The sequence below is a fragment of the Pleurodeles waltl genome, chromosome 5 (assembly GCF_031143425.1).
Source record: "Pleurodeles waltl isolate 20211129_DDA chromosome 5, aPleWal1.hap1.20221129, whole genome shotgun sequence".
Taxonomy (NCBI): Eukaryota; Metazoa; Chordata; class Amphibia; order Caudata; family Salamandridae; genus Pleurodeles; species Pleurodeles waltl.
In genome coordinates, this window is record NC_090444.1 from 1,719,524,080 (window position 1) to 1,719,547,601 (window position 23,522).

General features: G+C 44.9%; 1 protein-coding gene across 2 annotated transcripts in view; it reads right to left on the bottom strand.

Moving 5' to 3' along the window:
- TDRD6 (tudor domain containing 6) overlaps nt 1–23,522 on the bottom strand; it is a 1,091,010-nt gene that overhangs the window by 816,445 nt on the left and 251,043 nt on the right. For both annotated transcript variants that reach the window (XM_069236084.1, XM_069236083.1), the window contains 2 exons: nt 5,549–5,644; nt 4,971–5,075 (listed from right to left, as the gene is read on the bottom strand). In XM_069236084.1, the coding sequence (XP_069092185.1) occupies nt 4,971–5,075; nt 5,549–5,644 (201 nt within the window). The remainder of the gene's footprint in view (nt 1–4,970; nt 5,076–5,548; nt 5,645–23,522) is intronic.

The following is a 23,522-nucleotide window of genomic DNA, read 5'->3' on the forward strand; positions in this document are numbered from 1 at the left end:
GTAATTTATAGAAAACCCTAGTTTGTGTAGAGTATTACATATTGCGTGTGAACGTGACATTGTCATTGAGTGTTGGCTTTTATTAGCCAATCGTCTAGATATGGGAATACGTGCATGTGATGTCTCCTCATATGAGCTGCTACTACAGCTAGGCATTTTGTAAATACCCTGGGGGCCGTTGTTATTCCGAATGGCAACACCTTGAATTGGTAATGTTTACCTTGTATTACAAACCTGAGGTATTTCCTGTGAGATGGATGGATGGGTATGTGAAAATACGCATCTTTAAGATCCAGTGTTGACATGTATTCCCCTTGTTTTAGTATGGAGCTTATGTCCTGTAGTGTTACCATGTGGAAATGATCTGATTTGATGAAGAGATTCAGTGTTCTGAGATCTAAGATAGGGCTTAACGTTTTGTCTTTCTTTGGGATAAGGAAATACAGGGAGTAAATCCCCGTTCCTTTCTGGTGATAAGGTACTAGTTCTATGGCTTGTTTTGCTAGCAGTACTTGGACCTCTATTTGTAATAGGTCCAAGTGTTGTATGGACATTTTGTGCGTTCTTGGGGGAACAGCTGGAGGGAATTTTGTGAACTCTATGCAGTAACCATGTTGGATAATTGATAGGACCCAAGTGTCCGTGGTGATGTGTGTCCAATTGTGGTGGTATTTGGTTAATCTCTCCCCCCCCCCCCCCCCACCGGTGACATATGTTGGTTAAGTGTCACTGCTTGCTACTAGGGGTTGGCTTGGTAGGCTGGAATTTCCCTCTTCCTTTTGGGAACTGTCCTCTGTAGGAACCAGGAAACCCCCCTCTCTGGTACTGAGACTGGTAAGTGGGTTTTGTTTGGGAGGTGGTTGGTTCTGAGGCTTGCTGTCTATACCCTCCCCTAAACTGTGGTTTCCTAAGTGTTCCCCTGTATTGAGAGGAGTAGAGCGCACCCATGGCTTTGGCCGTGTCCTTTTTCATTTTTTCTATTGCGGTATCCACTTCCGGCCCAAATAGCTGATGTTGATTAAACGGCATATTCAATACCGCCTGCTGTATCTCTGGTTTAAACCCAGAACTGCGCAGCCATGCATGCCTTCTAATTGTTACTGCTGTATTGACAGTCCGCGCCGCCGTATCAGCAGAGTCTAGTGCAGAGCGGATCTGGTTGTTTGATATGGCCCATCCTCTTTCAACCACTTGTTGGGCACGTTTTTGATGCTCTTTGGGTAGGTGCTCAATGATGTCTTGCATCTCGTCCCAATGTGCTATATTGTAGCGGGCAAGTAGGGCTTGTGAGTTGGCAATTCGCCACTGATTGGCTGCTTGCAATGCCACTTTTCCCTTCCGCGTCGAATTTCCGACTTTCCTTATCAGGGGGTGGCGCATCCCCTGATGACTGCGAATTTGCCAGTTTTCTTGCAGCCCCCACAACCACTGAGTCCGGAGGGAGCTGTTGTGTAACAAACACAGGGTCTGACGGGGACGGTTTATATTTTTTCTCGACCCTTGGTGTGATGGCTCGCCCTTTTACTGGTTCTTGAAAAACCTATTGTGCATGTTTAAGCATGCCCGGTAACATTGGCAGGCTTTGGTACGACACATGCGTTGTTGCTAGAGTGTTAAATAGGAAGTCATCTTCCACTGGTTCAGAGTGCATTGTCACGTTGTGAAATGTTGCTGCTCTGGCCAGTACCTGCATGTAGGACGTACTGTCCTCTGGCAGTGAAGGTTTTGTTGGGTAACACTCTGGACTGTTGTCCGAAACTGGTGGGTCGTATAGATCCCATGGGTCCACATCGTCTTGAGTCATCCCAGTATGTGTGGGCGACTGTGCCATTGGTGTACCTACTGGTGACAACTGTGGTGATTGAAGTGGGGACGCTTGTGGTGAGAAATGTGGGGATGGTGACTTCTCTAACCACCTTGGCTTTTGGTTGCATCTCAGTCTCATGAAAAGGCAGTTTTCTTTTGAATTTGAGCGGAGGGATGGTTTGTATCTTCCCTGTGTCTTTCTGGATTTGTAGCCTCTGCTGAGTTTGGTCATGCTCTTCCAAATCCAGTTCCTGCTCGAATCTGTGCCTTTCTTTGAGCTGTTGAGAAAGCCCTTGCTCTTCTGTGTAGGAAGTCCTTTTCGGCTCCAAAGCCTTTTTTTCTAGGTACCGAAATTCCCATGGAAAATGTCTTTTTTGTTTCTGATAGGCTCTTTCGAGGCTTGCTCGACTCAATCACTCGATGCCCACTCTTTTCGGTGCTGGATTCTCGACCGGAGTCGGAAGTCTTCGGCAATGTTTTGGCCTTTTTCGGTGCCGATGTTACCTGGTCACATTCTTTTCTGTGGGTCGAGCCATGGCCTTCAAGCAGTGGCATCCCCGAGGCCTTTTGTTTTTTGCTCTGACCTTTGGTGTGGGACGGGGCAGGTGTACTCACTTTTTGTGCCGCCGAAGGTCGATCTCCGGATTCACCCGAGTCCGAACCTTGAATGGATATCCGCATCTCTTCAACATCGAGATGTTCTGTCGGTTTCGACACCATCTGTAATCGTCTTGCGCGTCAATCCCTTAAGGTCTTTTTGGATCGAAACGCTCGGCAGGCCTCACAAGTATCCTCTGTGTTCGGGCGATAAACACAGGTTACAGACCCGATGCTGGTCTGTATAAGGATACTTGGCGTGACACTTTGGACAGAAACGGAAAGGGGTCCTGTCCATTAGTCTTCGACGATGGGTGTGGTCGGGCCGACCAGGCCTTGGTTAAGTGCGGATATTTATCAGAGACCCACTTATGGATTAAGTGTTATACTACTTCACCGCAATTTGACAATTTATTTGTGTGTGTAGATTTATAGATGAATTCCACCCACAGGACCATAGTCTATGTTGTAGCTAGCTGATCCGGGTTCCAGTCTGGATATAAGAGTCCGTCTTTGTTTACCTCATTGCGTTTGCTGGCCACAGAGTAATTTGCATACCCCAACAGTGCCTCTCCACTCAAGGAGAGCACTGTAGTTGTGTGTTCTTACATAAACTTGCTGCACCACCAACCAAAAGGTATTACTGTGCAAGACATAAATGAGCAATAGCTGCCCCTCACCACAGATAAAACACAGTAAAAAGAAAATGCTGAGGTTCTAGCGTGGCATGTCTAGAGTAGTGCCAAAGCAGCAAGTCTGTCACCCCCAAAAAAAGATGAACCAGTCAAGATTTGTTTAAATTTCTCTAAAGCAGTATTCATCACATTGGATTATTTTAATATTTATATCACATGGAATCATGATTTGTTTCTTTAAACTGAATTTGGCAGAGTTTAGTCTTTTTTGAACAGTTAGGCAAGGGTGAAATACCACCAACAAAATTTGGGGTCAGCCCTGAGAAAGTTCAGTAAAGGCACAGATTGCATCCAGTGCCCTTCCCAAACTCCACCTCTGCATTCTGTGCTGTCCTAACAGTGTCAGAGACAAGAGTAGTGTATAAACTCAGCTCCCACTAGTGCTCTTGGCACAAGCAGCAAAGTGGCCAGCCTGGGAATTTTCCATTTTTGACTTCTGGCCCAGCTGGCACCAATATTTCCACTGTTTCCCTTCGGTCAGTACCAAGGCTTGGATGACTACAAATAACGGTGCTTCTTCCTCAGTTTGCAACTTCCAATTACTACAGCAGTTATCCATCAAATTAAAGGATTTAATGTCCCACACATCGGTAATTTGATCGCCGTTGAAGGAAATATGCCTGCCACTTTCTTCAGTGCTCTTGACGATCTGAGCTTGGATGCCACTTCTATGCTGCCAAAGTCTATGCTTCATGCCAGTGACAGCACGTTGGTACTCAAACCTGTCAGCATCTCAGAGAGCACAGGAGAATACAGACAATAACACACCACGCTGAAGACCCAAGAATGGCTGCAAATTGTAAAAATGGAGCACTGCTTGTACCTCAGGAGAGCCTGGGGAGCCACCAGCAACAATATATGCAAAAAAAACTACAAGAAACATATGACCCAAACAGCAGTACCACTGATAGGTGTTCACATGTAGGAGAAATAAGAGCAGAGATACAGGGAACTGAAACATTTGAACATTTCTACTATTTTCAGAGTAGATCAAGAAAGGGTGAAATATTTACTGCAACTGATAATTACCATTACATTGGCATAAGGTGTTTATCAGGTGCAATTAATAGTTCGTATTCTAAATACCTCATTTGGAAATCCAATAAGGCATGCAAAATCAAGATTTAACACTCCATAGTGGTTTTGATTTTTTTCCACAGGCCTTTTCCTCCCAAATATAAAGTTTGACTGATTTGACCTTTCCAAATCTGCCAAAGGAAATCAGTTTGGTTTGATAATGACAATACAGCAGGTATTTACTCAAGGATCTAAAGTTAACGTTTAGCTCTGAACATGGGCATTAACTCTGACACCAAAAGAAAACCATCTGTTTTTATAAACGAGAAAACCTCATGGTTTCATGCTCATTATAAAAGCACAAAAAACCCTGGCAGTAGGCAGAAGTCAATGGATTGCAAGGGCAATCCCCTCATGCAAGATGGCAGCTCGTCACACTGAGAGCCATCTCATTTGAGAGAATTCCCCTTAAAACAATCAGCGTTCTACTTTTTTTTTTTTTTTTTTTTATAAGCCTCTCTCAGGATATTCCTTGTACCACTGGCAGCTTGATCCTCTGCAGACTTTGAACACCAGAGTGAGTGCAACAGAACATGCATCCCTCCATATGACCCACCAAGCAGCTAATGAGCAGCAAAACCAAGCACACGACTCCTTTTCCACTGACTACTGACAAAGAGTGATCAATGGATGAAAAGGGCGGACTCAAAGAACATCTCTTTGTAGGTTTTTGATGTTTGACATCAGCTCTTACAACAGCTATTTATATCTGCGGTCGCACTTTAGACATTACAATGAAGCAAAGTAACTGAACTAAGCAACGTGCAGTAACAGTTATCACAGTAATTCGTTTACCTGTGAAATCTGGACAGGCTTTTTTCTCATGAGCATCTTCTGGAACGCTGCACGTATGGGTCAGCTGATTTTCAACATACAAAATGTCATCATCAGCTTTTGTTTCTAAGAACATAAAACAACGTGCACAACATAAGCAAAAGCTAATTTAGAAAAGAAAACCAAGCATAAGGAACATTTAGACAATTTATTAATAATGTTTGCTAGCTCAGGTAGGAAAATGGTTCTCATAGATGGACAGTAACAAAATGGATAACTAAGTAACTAACCGTTGGATTTAAGTAGGTCATTTTTCTAGCCTGATTTAATATGCCAGAAACCATGATCTGAAAATCGTTTGAGGATTGCAGATAAACTAGAGAAGCAAATAAATTCACTAATTATCACAGAACATGCAATTACTATGACGTGTACAACAGTCAGGTTTAAATCCCAATGATTTGGAAAGAGAAAATTTATTTTGTGGTTGCAACTGTTTTCTACGATTCTGTTCTTGAAGGTGTGGTGATATTGTGCACCAGGACAATTCCCTGCAAAAAGAATTGTACTTCTTTCAGGAAAATGGTTCGTTTCAGTACCTTCAGGTGTATCTCTTGTACTAGCTGCCCTGCTCTCTGCGACACAATCCATTTGAACGGCAAGCATCTCTTCATCCGAAGTTGCTGTTGTCACTTCTAAAATAAAGACAACAAACGTAATTGTCGCTTCAAAATAAACAATCATAACAGCAACAAAAATGCAGTTTAAGTGCTCCGATATTCTACATGAAGTATGTAATTGCCAGTAAAACAAATGCTTTTTCTACTATAGGTAGTGCTACAGACTGATGTGTTTGGAACATTCACCACTAATAATTCGAAGGACAGCGTTTTAACACTGAAAATATAAGCATGGGTTAACCGTTATGTCCCAGTGCAAACTGTAGCTTTGTTTCGGGACATGCATTTGCAAGGGGGGTGGAACAGCAATGACTGACCTAGGCCAAATCGTATTGCATGTGATGCAATTCATTGGGTTTCTTAGCAATGTATCAACTGGTAGGTGACTGAGAAGCCACTGCTAAAGGTTTGGTTCCTAGAATTTGCATGCATCAAACTGGATTCTACAATTTGCATGCTAGGATTCAGTTTAATGGATTAGTCGATCCCTTAGAGCAGTGGTTCTTCGCCTTTTCATTTCTGTGGACACCCCACAATCATTAATGAAATCCTGTGACCGCCAATCATTCATTAGAATCCATGAATGCTATTGAGTCTTTACTGGAAGCCAGGGACCCCAGTTTAAGCAATTCTAATTGAACCTCAAAACAAACAAAAATTGAGAAACAAGCATTCATCAAGCAAATAACAAAAGATGAAATATTCACTTAATTCAAAAATATAAACTTTCCAAAAATCAATGAAAGCCATCACTAATTAATATTACCTTCTGTTTGATGCATTTACACTGCTCCCCGGAATCAATGTGAGGATACCAACTTAATTAGCCTCCAATTTCAAATTCATTCATATTTGCAGATTGTTTTCAAAAGTACAGTTTTACATTTTGCTTCTTTATTACACTTTAATTATCTGTTAATAATAATTTTCTTAGTGGTAGACCACAGGTTAAGAACCACTGCCTCAGAGCATTAACCTATGAAAACCAACACTTCGCTGAATTTATTTAAAAAAAGCATTTGTTCAGGCCAGATAAAATAAAAGAGTACTCCTTTAGTACGAAAGGCAGAGGATCTCCTTAATCATGTGTGTTAATGGTCATTAATGTGCATTTTATTTCCACTACAAAATGCAGAGGTAACAACATAAGCCTGGCATTTACATTTCCTTCTAATAAATGAAGCGTTATACATGCAATACTGACTCCCCTCTAACTTCATCCTCTATTACTTTTGGGGACGTTATGGTCGGGATATAAAAACTGAATTGCTTGTTAACGTTAACGGTACTACTTTCACCCAAACTATAAATGATTTGCCCTTGGTCGAGTTAGGAGCAAGATGGTACAGATAACCATAGCTGGTCAACAGGAGATTTCTTTTAAATATTTATATACCAAATGTGCCATAACATAAGCTTAAGTGAAATGCTGTATTTATTTTTAGGTTTCGCCTGCATGTGCGCGCTTGAGCACTGTACTTACAAGATCTATGTTTATAAATAAAAATAAAAAAACTTTAAAAATGGGTAAAGAAACCGCCCCTTACTTACCTGAACTTACCATTGGCTTGGTCCAAAGTCACTTTAACTTACGTTCTTCTGATTGGCCAGCATGTCATCTGCATGTGGCCTTCTTCACTTCTTGCTGCCTTTGCCGTTCATGCCGTTGGGTTGACTCTGGACCAAGTACTCCTTCCGCTCACTTGCCATTGGACACTGGCCAGAGTCCTTCCTCTGGTTACAATGCAGAAGGTACTTCTTTTTGTTTCTGCATACCTCCTCCTTTCTTCGCTGCAGTCTTCTTGGTCTTTTTCCGTTGCAGTCTTCCCTCTTCTTTCTTCCCTGCCGTCTTCTGTCTTCCTTCATCCTCACAGCATGCAGGAACAAATGTGGCACCTGCTCAGCATAATGTTCTCACCGTCTGTGCAACGTTTGTTAAGCGTTTATTCTTTGCGTAATCACTGATGTTTATGTAGATGTCTGCGGCGTAAAATCAACAGTTGTGAGATGAAGGCAGCCTTGGCTGTGACAAGCAGCAGCCGTGCTTGAAGACGCAGTGTGCGATTGACACGATGCATGAAGAGCATACGGGCGGGGTGCAAAGGTCACTGCCCCAACGCAGAATGGGTTACATTGGGCAAGGTTTTCAGTCATTCCGACTGAAGCACAGCCAATAATGCACCGGAAACAATAAAAGAAAGGGCCAGATAATACCTGGATGGGAAGGGACAACAATACCCCAAATGTATTCGCTCATTAATGAAATCTAAATATCCAATGCTGCTCATTGGACAGCTTTTATGCTACCCTGACAGTCAGCGCATGCGCCATTCAGATGTAAAGAGGGAGGGGCAGGGTTTTAGCACGAGTGCTGAGAAAACTAGTCTTACTTTTGATGTCAATATGAAGTGGAAAAAATACTGTCTCTTTGAATCAGTGTCTAGGCATCAGCAAATGGAAGAACATGGGGGCTGAAAGAAGACATCTCCCATCTGACAAGTATGCATCCATTTCCATTACCACCTCCCCCATTACCATTGCCAGTACAATTATCATTACTCTTACCAGCACCTTAAAGAATTTATTTACCTGTAACTCGAGTTCCTCATTGTTGGTGTCTTTCACATATTTGCATGCTTGAATCATTCCCCATCACACTGATTATCTCTGGTATCTTTAAACATTGTGAAAAAATCCACAGGGCTCAGTGTTTGTTTGGTAGAAGCACATCCACCTCAATTTAAACAACTGAAACTTCAGCCACTGAGGTGGAGGTGCTTAAGTCTTATAGTTGCCCTAGTGGCAACCAACCTCAGACTTCAAAGCACAAGTACAAGTAGAGTACTTAAAAGAAATGAATATTCGGCCGGGAAAAGAGTGCCACATTTGAATGTGTAAAAGTTACTAACACTGGTGAACTAAAGTTGCAGCTCAGGAAATCAAATTTCTTTGCCCGTACTGGATTCGTTATATAGTGACACTTGAATCAGAGACGCAAGCAGTACACAGCATTCAGAATAAAGTGAGTGCTAGGTGCACTTTAACTGAAACAGGTTGCAGAAGACTGCCTATCCAATGATAGACTTCTGGTCTGCAGTAGTGCTTCGTGAATGTGTACCTGCTTTTCCTGGTAGAGCATGGCAGAGGTCTTGTGTAAGGAAATGCCTCCTTGGCATGGTTACCCCCTGACTTTTTGCCTTTGCTGATGCCAAGTTATGATTTGAAAGTGTGCGGAGGCCTGCTAACCAGACCCCAGCACCAGTGTTCTTTCCCTAAACCTGTACCTTTGTCTCCACAATTGGCACACCCTGGCATCCAGGTAAGTCCCTTGTAACTGGTACCAAGGGCCCTGATGCCAGGGAAGGTCTCTAAGGGCTACAGCATGTCTTATGCCACACTGGGGACCCCTCACTCAGCACAGACACTGCTTGCCAGCTTGTGTGTGCTGGTGGGGAGAAAATGACTAAGTCACCATGGCACTCCCCTCAGGGTGCCATGCCAACCTCACACTGCCTATGGCATAGATAAGTCACCCCTCTAGCAGGCCTTCCAGGCCTAAGGCAAGGTGCACTATACCATAGGTGAGGGCATAGGTGCATGAGCACTATGTCCCTACGGTGTCTAAGCAAAACCTTAGACATTGTAAGTGCAGGGTAGCCATAAGAGTATATGGTCTGGGAGTGTCATACACGAACTCCACAGCACCATAATGGCTACACTGAAAACTGGGAAGTTTGATACCAAACTTCTCAGCACAATAAATGCACACTGATGCCAGTGTACATTTTATTGTGAAATACACCCCAGAGGGCATCTTAGAGATGCCCCCTGAAAACATACTAGACTTCCAGTGTTGGCTGACTAGTTTTGCCAGCCTGCCACACACCAGACATGTAGCTGGCCACATGGGGAGAGTGCCTTTGTCACTCTGTGGCTAGTAACAAAGCCTGTACTGGGTGGAGGTGCTTCTCACCTCCCCCTGCAGGAACTGCAACACCTGATGGTGAGCCTCAAAGGCTTTGTTACAGTGACACTGGGCATCCCAGCTAGTGGAGGAGTCACTGGCCAGTCAGGACACCCCCTAAGGTGTCCTGAGCTGAGGTGACTCTGACTTTTAGAAATCCTCCATCTTGCAGATGGAGGATTCCCCCAATAGGATTAGGGATGTGCCCCCCTCCCCTCAGGGAGGAGGCACAAAGAGGGTGTAGCCACTCTCAGGGCTAGTAGCCATTGGCTACTAACCCCCCCAGACCTAAACACCCCCCTAAATTGAGTATTTAGGGGCCCCCAGAACCTAGGAAGATAGATTCCTGCAACCTAAGACGAAAAAGGACTGCTGACCTGAAGCCCTGCAGAGAAGACAGACGACAACTGATTTGACCCCAGCCCTACCGCCTGTCTCCCCAGTTTGAGAAAAACTGCAACAGCGACGCGTTCCCCAGGATCCAGCGACCTCTGAAGCCTCAGAGGACTACCCTGCATCTAAAAGGACCAAGAACTCCAGAGGACAGCGGCCCGGTTTCAAAGAAACCAAATCTTGCAACAAAGAAACAACTTTTAAAGGACTTCACGTTTCCCGCCGGAAGCGTGAGACTTTCCACTCTGCACCCGACTCCCCCGGCTCGACCTGCGGAGAAACAACACTACAGGGAGGACTCCCCGGCGACTGCGAGCCCGCGAGTAGCCAGAGTTGACCCTCCCCCGGCCCCCACAGCGACGCCTGCAGAGGGAATCCAGAGGCTCCCCCTGACCGTGACTGCCTGCTTCAAAGAACCAGACGCCTGGTAAAGACACTGCACCCGCAGCCCCCAGGACCTGAAGGATCCGACCTCCAGTGCAGAAGCGACCCCCAGGTGGCCCTCTCCCTTGCACAGGTGGTGGCTACCCAGAGGAGCCTCCCCCCCCTTGCCTGCTTCGCTGAAGAGACCCCTAGGTCTCCCATTGAAACCAATTGCAAACCCGACGCCTGTTTGCACTCTGCACCCAGCCGCCCCTGTGCCGCGGAGGGTGTACTTTTTGTGCTGACTTGTGTCCCCCTCCGGTGCCCCACAAACCCCCCCCTGGTCTGCCCTCCGAAGTCGCGGGTACTTACCTGCTGGCAGACTGGAACCGGGGCACCCCCTTCTCCATTGAAGGATATGTGTTTTGGGCACCACTTTGACCTCTGCACCTGAACAGCCCTGAGCTGCTGGTGTGGTAACTTTGGGGTTGCCCTGAACCCCCAAAGGTGGGCTACCTTGGACCCAACCTTGAACCCTGTGGGTGTTTTACTTACCTGCAAAACTAACCAAAACTTACCTCACCCAGGAACTGCTGAAAATTGCACGGTCTAGTTTTAAAATAGCTTATTGCCATTTTTGCTACAATTGTACATGCTATTTTGCTGATTCAAAGTTCCTATGATACCTGAGTGAAATACCTTTCATTTGAAGTATTGATTGTAAACCTTGAACCTGTGGTTCTTAAAATAAACTAAGAAAATATATTTTTCTATACAAAAACCTATTGGCCTGGAATTGTCTTTGTGTGTGTTCCTCATTTATTGCCTGTGTGTACAACAAATGCTTAACACTACTCTCTGATAAGCCTACTGCTCGACCACACTACCACAAAATAAGCATTAGAATTATCTCTTTTTGCCACTATCTTACCTCTAAGGGGAACCCTTGGACTCTGTGCATGCTATTTCTTACTTTGAAATAGTACATACAGAGCCAACTTCCTACATCTTGTAAAAGTCCACCACCGCAGAGCACAGCTGTCGTCAGCATATTCCTGGTTGAATTTGCCATCACTCTGCCCAGAAGTGGACATTTTGCCTTGTTATAGAAGAAGGTTATGCAGGCTGACAGCCAATGGGCTAGTCCCAGTTTGGACAGGTCACTGGTCTTGTCTATGTAATATCTAAGGCACCCACTCAAATCTTGAGTGCAAATAGTTTTCGTCTGACGTTGCAGGAGTTTTGAAAAAGGAACAGAGTGACAAACTCACCAAATTAAAAAAGTTATTAGGGGCGTAAGGAATTTGAGGTCAATACTTTGTAAGACTTCATCTCCAGCAAACTAGAGAACATGTTCCTTCACAGTAAGCACTTACAACTCCCCTACTCTCTTTGACGACGTTAGGGCTAAGAGAAATGAAGTCTTCTAAAATATTACCTTTAAACATGCTCTGTGGTTCAATGGGAGGGAGAATATGCTGGCTTAAGACACTGTTCAACTCCAAATGCACCAGAGGTGGGAATGCCCTAAAACAAAAAAAAAAAACAAAAAAAAAAAAATAAATCCTTCTAAACTCTTAGGATTCGTTGTGCAAATAGAGTTACAAGGAAATTCCAGCTCTCCTAAATTTTGGGATCACTCTCAGGACCACATTTACTGAAGCATATTGGAGGCCACTCTTGGCCAGGCCCAGCAAGTACACAGGTTTTTAAAGGGGCTGTATGGGCACTAGGTGGAAATATCGGTCTTTACAATATACACAGAAACACTCACTACATGATGTAAGTCTTCATGATTGTCAGATGGAAGGTCTAAATGAACAAATTCTAAGTGGTCCGATACTAGGATGTCAGGCTCAACGAATTGTGATGGAGTATCTCTCTGTCATGCCTACCAAAGAGTGTGGTGCATCTTCGGAGTTACTGCTGAACATTCAGAGAGTCACAGGAGTTCACTGTACCAGTAGTGGTACTGGCGTGGCAGAGTCAGGGCAATGACAATCAGGATACAGTGATATACCTTCACTTTCCGCAATACCATGAGAATCAGCAAAAACTGAGAAAAGGCATATGCAAAAACATTATCCCATTCCATTTAAAAGGCACTGTTCCTGTTCGCAAAACCTGCTGGTCTAATAACAGCATTACTTGTTGTCCGGAATGCTGAACAGATATATCACAGATAATCCCCCATCTGCTAAAGACATAATCCCACTCGTAACAGTATGTTGCTGCTCAACGGAGTGAAGACCCCAGATTATGTTGGTGTCCAGCTATGTGTTCCACTTAGTTATCCATCAACCTGAGATGGTCCAGTCACACAGCAGATGTGCTTCTTCATACATTCCGCTCTGGTTTGAGAAGTAAAATATAAAAGCTATGTTATATGTCTTGATCAGGACCTCTACCCTGTTCGTCCTGAGAAGAAAAATTGTAAGCATAATTTTATCTCTTTGCTCCAGGGTGTTGATGTGGAGCAACTCTGCCATATCTGACAAGAGGCCTCAACACATCCCACATGTGCACCTACCAGCTCTCCATGGCAGCATCCGTATTCAGCACTATCCTGTCCAACAAATGTTGGAATGGGTGGCTCACTTTGATGTTGAAGGGAAGAAGAAGAAAAAAAAAAAAAAAAAAAAAAAAACCAGCAGCAGCAACTCATTGGGTCTTTCTCTTACTTGGACTGTCATCCCTCAAGCAGTGTCCTTATTGCCATTGGTTGTCTAGCTCTGGGTTTATAGGTCACATTCTGTCTGCCCAAAGCAGGATATCATCAGGCCCAAAAGAGGTTTGTGCAGTCTGATGATTACAGACTGACTCAGTGAGGTCTTTGCCATGGTTCAGACTTTCAATACAGTGTCTGCAGAAGTAAAGGCCTTTCCTAGCTGCTTTCACAGGATTGCAGATATCACTGGCTTAATTGAGGTTTTTCATTGTTCGAACTCCGGCCTAATCAGTGAAACAGATTGGAGACTACTGTAGAAGCCTTTGCCTCTTCCCTTGATAGAGCTTTAATGAGACAGATGCCCACACACAAATATACTTGATGATCACCCCACTTCAGGAAGGCAGCACTCGGCACCAAGCACTTCATATAAATCTAAGGGCAGACTAAGCCAAAGGGGCACCTTAAATTGTTAGTGCTACTCACTCTGGTTATCAGGATGTGGAAATGCACTTCCTGAAGATCGAGAAGTGAGGCACTTTCCTTCATGAAGGATCAGAGTACTTTTTGAAGGATTACCATGAGTAATGAAAATGTCACTTACCTAGTGTACATCTGTTCGTGGCATCAGTCGCTGGAGATTCACATGTTCTGCATAGCTCGCCATCTGGTGTTGGGTCGGAGTGTTACAAGTTGTTTTTCTTCGAAGAAGTCTTTCGAGTCACGGGACCGAGTGACTCCTCCTTCTGTCTCCATTGCGCATGGGCGTCGACTCCATCTTCGATTGTTTTCCCCGCAGAGGGTGAGGTAGGAGTTGTGTTGTAGTAATAGTGCCCATGCAATGGAGTGACTAAGTATGTACCTATTTAAGGCTAAAATAATATATATACAAATATACAAAGTTGAAGCTAACTTCCGAATTGCTACAGGCTCCCGGGGAGGTGGGTTGGCACATGTGAATCTCCAGCGACTGATACCACGAACAGATGTACACTAGGTAAGTGACATTTTCAGTTCGATGGCATCTGTCGCTGTAGATACACATGTTCTGCATAGACTAGTAAGCAGTTATCTCCCCAAAAGCGGTGGTTCAGCCTGTAGGAATGGAAGTGGTTTGAAATAACGTTTTAAACACGGCTTGACCTACTGTGGCTTGCTGTGCGGATAGCACGTCTACACAGTAGTGCTTGGTGAACGTGTGTGGCGTAGACCATGTGGCTGCCTTACATATTTCTTGCATTGGGATGTTTCCTAGAAAGGCCATGGTAGCACCTTTTTTTCTGGTTGAGTGTGCCCTTGGTGTAATGGGCAGTTGTCGTTTTGCTTTAAGGTAGCAGATTTGGATGCATTTAACTATCCATCTGGCTATACCTTGTTTTGATATTGGGTTTCCTGCATGAGGTTTTTGGAATGCAATAGTTGTTTAGTCTTTCTGATGTTTTTCGTTCTGTCAATGTAGTACATTAATGCTCTTTTGACATCTAATGTATGTAGTGCCCTCTCAGCTACGGAATCTGGCTGTGGGAAGAACACTGGTAGTTCCACTGTTTGATTTAGGTGGAACGGTGAAATAACCTTTGGTAAAAATTTAGGATTAGTCCTTAGGACGACTTTATTTTTGTGTAGTTGTATAAAAGGTTCTTGTATTGTAAACGCCTGAATTTCGCTTACTCTTCTGAGAGATGTAATGGCAATGAGAAATGCAACCTTCCAGGTGAGGAACTGTATTTCGCAAGAGTGCATGGGTTCAAAAGGTGGACCCATGAGTCTTGTTAAGACAACATTTAAGTTCCATGAAGGAACAGGTGGTGTTCTTGGTGGTATAATTCTTTTAAGCCCTTCCATGAATGCTTTAATGACTGGTATCCTATATAGGAAAGTTGAATAGGTAGTCTGCAGGTATGCAGATATTGCCGCAAGGTGTATTTTAATGGAAGAGAAGGCTAGGCTAGATTTCTGTAAGTGAAGCAAGTAACCCACTACATCCTTTGGAGTTGCATGTATAGGTTGGATCTGATTATGATGGCAGTAGCAGACAAACCTCTTCCATTTACTTGCATAGCAGTGCCTAGTGGACGGCCTTCTGGCTTGCTTTATGACTTCCATACATTCTTGGGTAAGTTGTAAGTGTCCGAATTCTAGGATTTCAGGAGCCAGATTGCTAGATTCAGCGATGCTGGATCTGGATGTCTGATCTGTTGGTTGTGTTGTGTTAACAGATCCGGCCTGTTGGGCAATTTGATGTGGGGTACTACTGATAGGTCTAGCAGTGTTGTGTACCAGGGTTGCCTTGCCCAAGTTGGTGCTATTAAAATGAGTTTGAGTTTGTTTTGACTCAATTTGTTTACCAGATAAGGAAGGAGAGGGAGAGGAGGAAAAGCGTAGGCAAATATCCCTGACCAGTTCATCCATAGGGCATTGCCTTGGGACTGCCTGTGTGGGTATCTGGATGCGAAGTTTTGGCATTTTGCGTTCTCTCTTGTTGCAAACAAGTCTATTTGAGGTGTTCCCCAGAGTCTGAAGTAAGTGTTTAGAACTTGGGGGTGAATTTCCCATTCGTGGACTTGTTTTGTGATCTCGAGAGAGATTGTCTGCAAGTTGATTCTGGATCCCTGGAATAAACTGTGCTATTAGGCGAATGTGGTTGTGAATTGCCCATCGCCATATTTTCTGTGCTAGAAGACTCAACTGCGTTGAGTGTGTCCCCCCCTGTTTGTTTAGATAATACATAGTTGTCATGTTGTCTGTTTTGACAAGAAAGTATTTGTGAGTTATAATTGGTTGGAAAGCCCGCAATGCGTGAAAAACTGCTAGCATTTCTAGGTGATTTATATGCAGTTTTGTTTGGTGTACGTTCCATTGTCCTTGTATGCTGTGTTGATCGAGGTGTGCTCCCCACCCTGTCATGGAAGCATCTGTTATTACGTATTGTGGCACTGGGTCTTGGAATGGCCGCCCTTTGTTTAAATTTATACTGTTCCACCATAGAAGCGAGAGGTAAGTTTGGCGGTCTATCAACACCAGATCTAGAAGGTGACCCTGTGCTTGTGACCATTGTGATGCTAGGCACTGTTGTAAGGGCCTCATGTGTAGTCTTGCGTTCGGGACAATGGCTATGCATGAAGACATCATGCCTAGGCGTTGTAATATCATCTTTGCTTGTATTGTTTGTGTTGGATACATGCGTTGTATGATCTTGTTGAAATTTTGAATTCTTTGTGGACTTGGAGTGGCTACTCCTTTTGTTGTGTCTATTATGGCTCCCAGGTATTGTTGTATTTTGCACGGCAAAATGTTGGATTTTGCAAAGTTGACGGTGAAACCTAGTTTGTAGAGGGTTTGTATGATTTGATTTGTGTGTTGTAAGCACTTTGTTAGTGAATTGGTTTTGATTAGCCAATCGTCTAGATACGGGAATACATGTATTTGCTGTCTTCTGATGTGTGCAGCCACTACTGCTAGACATTTTGTAAAGACTCTTGGTGCGGTTGTTAAACCAAAAGGCAATACTTTGAATTGGTAATGTATTCCTTTGAATACGAACCGTAGGTATTTTCTGTGAGATGGATGTATTGGTATATGGAAATACGCGTCTTTGAGGTCTAAAGTTGTCATGTAGTCCTGTAGTTTTAGCAATGGTAACACCTCTTGTAGCGTGACCATGTGAAAGTGGTCTGATTTGATGTAGGTGTTTAGTATTCTGAGGTCTAGGATTGGTCTCAGTGTTTTGTCCTTTTTTGGTATTAAGAAGTACAGTGAATAGACTCCTGTGTTTGTTTGTGTGTTTGGTACTAATTCGATTGCATTCTTTTGCAATAGTGCTTGAACTTCTATTTCCAGAAGGTCAGAATGTTGTTTTGACAATTTCTGTGCTTTTGGTGGTATGTTTGGAGGGAATTGTAGGAATTCTATGCAATAACCATGTTGGATAATTGCTAAGACCCAAGTGTCTGTAGTTATTTCCTCCCATGCTTTGTAATAATGACCTATTCTTCCCCCCACTGGTGTTGTGTGGAGGGGGTGAGTGACATCTGAGTCACTGCTTGGTTGTAGGGGTTTTGGGGCTTTGAAATTTTCCTCTATTCCTAGGGAATTGCCCTCCTCTGTATTGGCCCCGAAAGCCTCCCCTGTACTGTCCCTGGTAGCTGGACGGTGTTGCCTGCGAGGTGCTGGCTTGTGTGGCCTGACCCCGAAACCCCCCTCTAAAGGGTGTCTTGCGGAAGGTGCTGTAGGTTCCTCTGCTCTGCGGGGAGTAGAGTGCGCCCATGGCTTTAGCAGTGTCAGTGTCCTTTTTAAGTTTTTCGATTGCCGTGTCCACTTCTGGTCCGAACAGTTGTTTTTCGTTGAATGGCATATTGAGCACTGCCTGCTGTATCTCTGGTTTGAACCCAGACGTTCTTAGCCATGCGTGCCTTCTAATGGTCACAGATGTATTAATTGTTCTTGCAGCTGTGTCTGCTGCGTCCATAGAAGATCGTATCTGGTTATTTGATATGTTCTGTCCTTCCTCAACCACCTGCTTTGCCCTTTTTTGAAGTTCCTTGGGTAGATGCTCGATGAGGTGTTGCATCTCATCCCAATGGGCTCTGTCATAGCGCGCAAGTAGTGCTTGAGAGTTAGCGATGCGCCACTGGTTTGCAGCTTGTACTGCGACCCTTTTCCCAGCTGCATCGAACTTGCGGCTCTCTTTATCTGGGGGTGGTGCGTCCCCAGATGTGTGGGAGTTGGCTCTTTTCCGAGCTGCTCCCACTACGACGGAATCTGGTGGCAGCTGTGTGGTGATGAAAACAGGGTCTGTAGGAGGTGCTTTATATTTCTTTTCCACCCTTGGCGTTATTGCCCTACTTTTGACCGGCTCCTTGAAGATTTCCTTTGCGTGCTGAAGCATACCTGGCAGCATAGGCAGGCTTTGGTAGGAGCTGTGGGTGGAGGAGAGGGTGTTGAATAAAAAGTCATCCTCGACTTGTTCTGAGTGGAGGTTTACGTTGTGGAATTGTGCTGCTCTAGCCACCACTTGAGAATATGCTGAGCTGTCTTCTGGTGGTGAGGGCTTTGTTGGATATGCCTCCGGACTGTTGTCCGACACTGGGGCGTCATATAAGTCCCAAGCGTCTTGATCTTGGTCACCTTGGCTCATGGTGGTGTGAGCCGGGGAATGTGACGGAGTTTGCGTCGGTGAGACGTTAATTACAGGTGGAGGAGAGGGTGGCGGAGTCACCTTTTTCACCATCTTTGTTTGTGGCGCCTGGTCTGTTTGAAACTCCAGTCTCCTTTTTCTCCTAATAGGGGGAAGGGTACTTATTTTTCCTGTTCCCTGCTGTATGAAAATATGTTTTTGCGTATGGTCCACTTCGGTGGATTGCAGCTCTTCCTCAAACCTATGCTTTCGCATCTGAGAGGACAGTGATTGCTCCTCTGTATAAGAGCCTGGACCTGGGTCGGTTACGGGTTGTTTCGGCACCGAAACCCTGCCTGTATCTTTTTTCGGCTCCGAGGTGGCTTTTTTCTTTTTTAGAGTCGAAACCTCTCGGCGTCGATCTTCGTCGGTGCCGCTGTCTCGGCGTCGAGCCGTTTCTACACCGCTATCTCGGTGTCGTTGCTTCTCTCCAGCACTTTCTCGATCCCGAGAAGGCTGCGTGCCGGTGTCTCGACCGGAGTCGGACGATCTAGGCACTGTTTGGGCCTTTTTCGGTGCCGATGGTCGGTCACCGAACTTATGGGTGGAGCCATGGCCTGGTGGCAGTGGCGTCCCCTGGGCCTTGTCACTTTTCTTATGTGTTGTTTTCGACGTCTTACTCACGGTTCTTTGATCGTCGAATTCCTCGCAGTCCGATTCGTGGATCGAAAAGGTTTCTTCTTCCTCTTGTTCCTCGAACTCTCGGTGCGCTGTCGGCGTGGACGCCATCTGAAGTCTCCTGGCTCGACGGTCACGGAGTGTCTTTCGGGACCGGAACGCGCGACAGGCTTCGCAAGTCTCCTCACTGTGCTCAGGTGACAGGCACAGGTTACAGACCAAATGTTGGTCTGTATACGGGTATTTGTTGTGGCATTTGGGACAAAAACGGAACGGGGTCCGTTCCATCGGCGGTGTTGGACACGCGGTCGGGCCGACCAGGCCCCGACGGGGGATCGAAAAGTACCCCGAAGGGCACCGGAGCGCGTCTATCTTCGATGCAGTGTTGAATCTAACTACGCCGATCCCGAACGCAACAATACCGACGAAAATCTTCCGAAATCTACTAACTTTCCGTTCCGAAACTCGGAGCGACAGGAACACGTCCGAACCCGATGGCGGAAAGAAAACAATCGAAGATGGAGTCGACGCCCATGCGCAATGGAGACAGAAGGAGGAGTCACTCGGTCCCGTGACTCGAAAGACTTCTTCGAAGAAAAACAACTTGTAACACTCCGACCCAACACCAGATGGCGAGCTATGCAGAACATGTGTATCTACAGCGACAGATGCCATCGAACCAATTGTTTCTTAAGGAATATATTAAGCTCTCAGAGGTTTAGAATAGCCCCCCCAATTGGCCTGTATTTCTGCAATTCAAGAAGAATCTCCAACACAATACCTGATTTCTCTGGGATCTACGGATGTTATCTATTGCTATTCTTAGGAAATATTAACATAATTTCTTGTTGGAGCTCTCTCTGGTGAAGATGAAGTTACTTCCAGAGTGGGCAGACAAGAGGCGTCTGTATTTACTCTTAAATGTGACCAGAATGTACAATCTGCCGAACCGATCAGTCCGATGTAATTGACTCCCATGACAGGGGCAAAGGGACACTCTCCCTACAACCTGAGGAGTTGGAGACTGTAAGGAGAGGGGGCGTAATAGGGTGAGGGGAACAGAGAGGGCCAACCTGCGAAGAGCCAAGGTCTGTTTGGCTGTCCCAGGCACATGGCTCTATGACGATTTATCTCCTTCCAGAAGCTCTGCTACAGATGTGCAGCCCTAGTCATATCCAGTGAGTCTGGTGGTGGTAAAAAGATCACAACTTATGACCATTCTGGGACCTTTTGGAGACATGAAAAGTAGAAACAGGTTGTCTATATTGTAAAGCCCCAAGGGCGTTTTGCAAGGCATCACCTATAAGCTTCCCAGACGGTGAAGGGAGATTAGGTGTAAAATGGGCTTGTGACCAACAGTGGAAGGACAGACACCTTTGGACTTGTTATTGATGGTGTCGCTGTTTACAATGGACTGATCACTGAAGGTACCATAGTCGACGACTCATTGTGCGCAGGCTAGGCCTCTACACTGCCAAAAAGGTTCTTAAAAGGTTTTCATGGAGATGTCAAAGAGTTGGTTGTCAACAGTGTTGGTTTCCTCTTTGCCGCCGATGAGGATGATTGCACTGTTGACTTAAAACAGTAGATCACTTCAAAGGCGCCAGATGTTCACACTTTATGGATTAAGTTCAGACTGACCTTTAGTGGAGATACCTGCAATCATTTTAGGTATAAGTCCAGATCTGAAAACTCCACGTTAACCTTTTTGCACTGCCTTCGTGGAAGAGCTTGTTGGAGCACTTTTTAATGAATCATCCATCCAGGAAACAGGATATATCCATTTCTCAGGTGAACATTGGCAACCTCCGCAATCTATCCTCTAGAGCAGGGGAAATCAAACTGGGGAGCCAGACTCTGGCCAAAACAAGCATTATGCAGATAACAGTGATTAGTTTCAAGCAGAAAACAGTTTTTTGCATTTTTTTAAAATGTAAAAGAACTTAACTGCAATGTTTAATTAAGTCTACACATGTATAAACATTGCCATCTTAAAAGAATAATTGTGAAAAATTCTTGGGGGGGGGGCTAAGATTGTTTTTTTTTCCTGTCTTGGGGAGGCGGGAGGCCTTAAAAAGTTTGTATATCACTGCTCTTAAGAGTCTTTGAAGCAAAAGTCTCACATAAGTTGTAGTGTGGCGTCCTATGCACTAGATGAAGGCAATGAACTGCTCATGCGGATCGTCAATACAGATATTCTGACCACACGGAGAGTAGGATATGAAGAGATTTAATTCTGTCAGCCATGATGGCAGTTAGTGATTAAAAAAGGTCTACCCTGGCAAAGAAAGTGGAGATTTTTCCACATACTAACTTCAGAAAGTTAGTGGTCTGAAAGCTGAAGATGGGATTGGTTTAAGTCCATGGCAGACCAGGAAATGAATGCAGATAAGGTCACAGAAAGGCTGGCACAGAGTTGTTCTTGGAGACTCACACACTACATGCCATAGACATTTGAGCAATGGTGGCCTCTAGGGAAAGTAGGAGAGCTTAACACCTCCCCTCACCGGCTGAAGTTTGACTTTTTTGAAATTATATAGATGGATTACTAAGTATACAATATTGGCGAGGTCTATATGAACATATCAAAAATCCAAAGCTGGAGAACACACCACAATTACCATTATAATTACTACCAATAACACCAGTATTAGCTACCGTTATCACCAACGCAATATCTAACGGTCATTACAATCACTAGTCGGCCATCACCACTACAATCAAACTCCAACACCACAACCATAATTACCAAAACTATCACTATGAAATAAATATATGAACGGGAAAGTGGGCCACAAACAAGTAGCAGATGCCCATTAACTTTTTACCACTATGACCATTAGCACTAATACCACATTCACCATACCCATCTCCACTTCCAACACCACTACCAGCAACACTGTCACCACCATCACTGCTACAGCTAAACATTCTAAACCAATTGGCCTAGTCATAGCTTGTTAGTCTTGCTTGCTCACTACAAGTTATTTTGTGTCCTTAAGCCCAAACTAAAATGGCCGCCCTGATATATCAGGCCCTTGCAGTTTAAAAATACATTACACTACTTGCAAGTGAATCTCTGTAGGAAGTTGGCTCTGTATATAATATCTCAAAGTGAGAGGTAGTGTGCACAGAGTTCAAGGGTTCCCCTTAGAGGTTGATAGTGGCAATAATAAATAATACTAATGCTCTATTTGTGGTAGTGTGGTCGAGCAGTAGGCTTATCAGAGGGTAGTGTTAAGCATTTGTTGTACACACACAGGCAATAAATGGGAACACATACTCAAAGATTTAACTCCAGGCCAATAGGTTTTTATATAGAAAAATATTATTTTCTTAATTTATTTTAGAACAACAAAATTCAGATTTCAAGCAAATACATAAATTGTAAGGTACATGGCATAGGTAAATAAAGAACTTTGAATCAAAACAATAATGTACACAGTTTAGCAGAAAACAGCAAACTACTGTAAAAGTGGACACTGCAAATGTCAACAGTTTGTGGGGGTGGCAAGTACAAGTTAGTTTAGCAGGTAAGTAAAGCACTTACAAGTTCAGTCTCCAGGGCATAGACAGCCCACTGTTGGGAGTTCAAGTCAACCACAAACACCCAGCACCAGCAACACAGGGCCGGTCAGGTGCAGAGGTCAAAGGAAGGCCCAAATTACATAGGCGCCTATGGAGACTAGGGGTGCTCCAGTTCTAGTCTGCTAGCAGGCAAACAGGGAGCAGACCAGGGAGGGGGTTTGTAGAGCACGGGGGAAAAGGGGAGGTGTCCCAAAGAGGCACATAAAACACACCCTCAGAGTCAAAGGGGAGGGGAAGGCCGGGTGCAGTGTGCAAAGTAGGTATTGGGTTTTCTATTGGTTTCAATGGAGGGACCGGTCGGTCACTTTGGCGATGCAGGCAGGGTACAGGGGGGCTTCTCGGGCCAGCCACAGACTTGGCAAAGATGAGGGCCGCTTGCTGGTCACTCCTGCACTGCTAATTGGTTCCTCTCGGGCCTGTGTTGCTGCGCATGCAGTGCTTCTTCCAGGCATCGGGTTCTTTGTTACCGGGAAGTCGTGGTCAGGGGGAGCCTCTGGATTCTCTCTGCAGACGTCACTGTGGGTGTGCAGGGAGGTTGTCTTGGGGTGGACATGCTGTGGGAGTCGCCTGGGGGTCCTCGCTGCAGTGTTCGTTTCTCTGGACACGGGAGTGTTGGGGACTCACGTTTCAGGAGCGAGGTGAGAGTCCATTTAAAGATGGTTTCTTCTTGTTGCTTTGGACTGAGCCACTGTCCACAGGAGTTTCTTGGTCCTTTGGGCTGCAGGGCAATCCCCTGATCGCTACATGTCGCTTGATGTGTAGCTGTTGCAGGTTCTCTGAATCTGGAGACAGGCTGGTAGGGCTGGGGCCAAAGCAGTTATCTACTTCTTCTCTGCTGGTTCTCAGGTCAGCAGTCCTTGTTCAGGTCGTCAGTAATCTGTTTTCCTGGGTTCAGGGTCGCCACTAAACACTAACTTTAAGGGTGTGCTTAGGGCTGGAAGGCAGTAGCCAATGGCTACTCTCCCTGAGGGTGGCTACACCTGCCTTCTGCCTCCTCCCTTATCGTATTGGGCTAAATCCTCCAAAGCAAGATGGAGGATTTTCTAAGGAAGGGGTCACCTCAGCTCAGGACATCTTAGGTGCTGTCCTGACTGGAGGGTGACTCCTCCTTCCTTTTCTCATT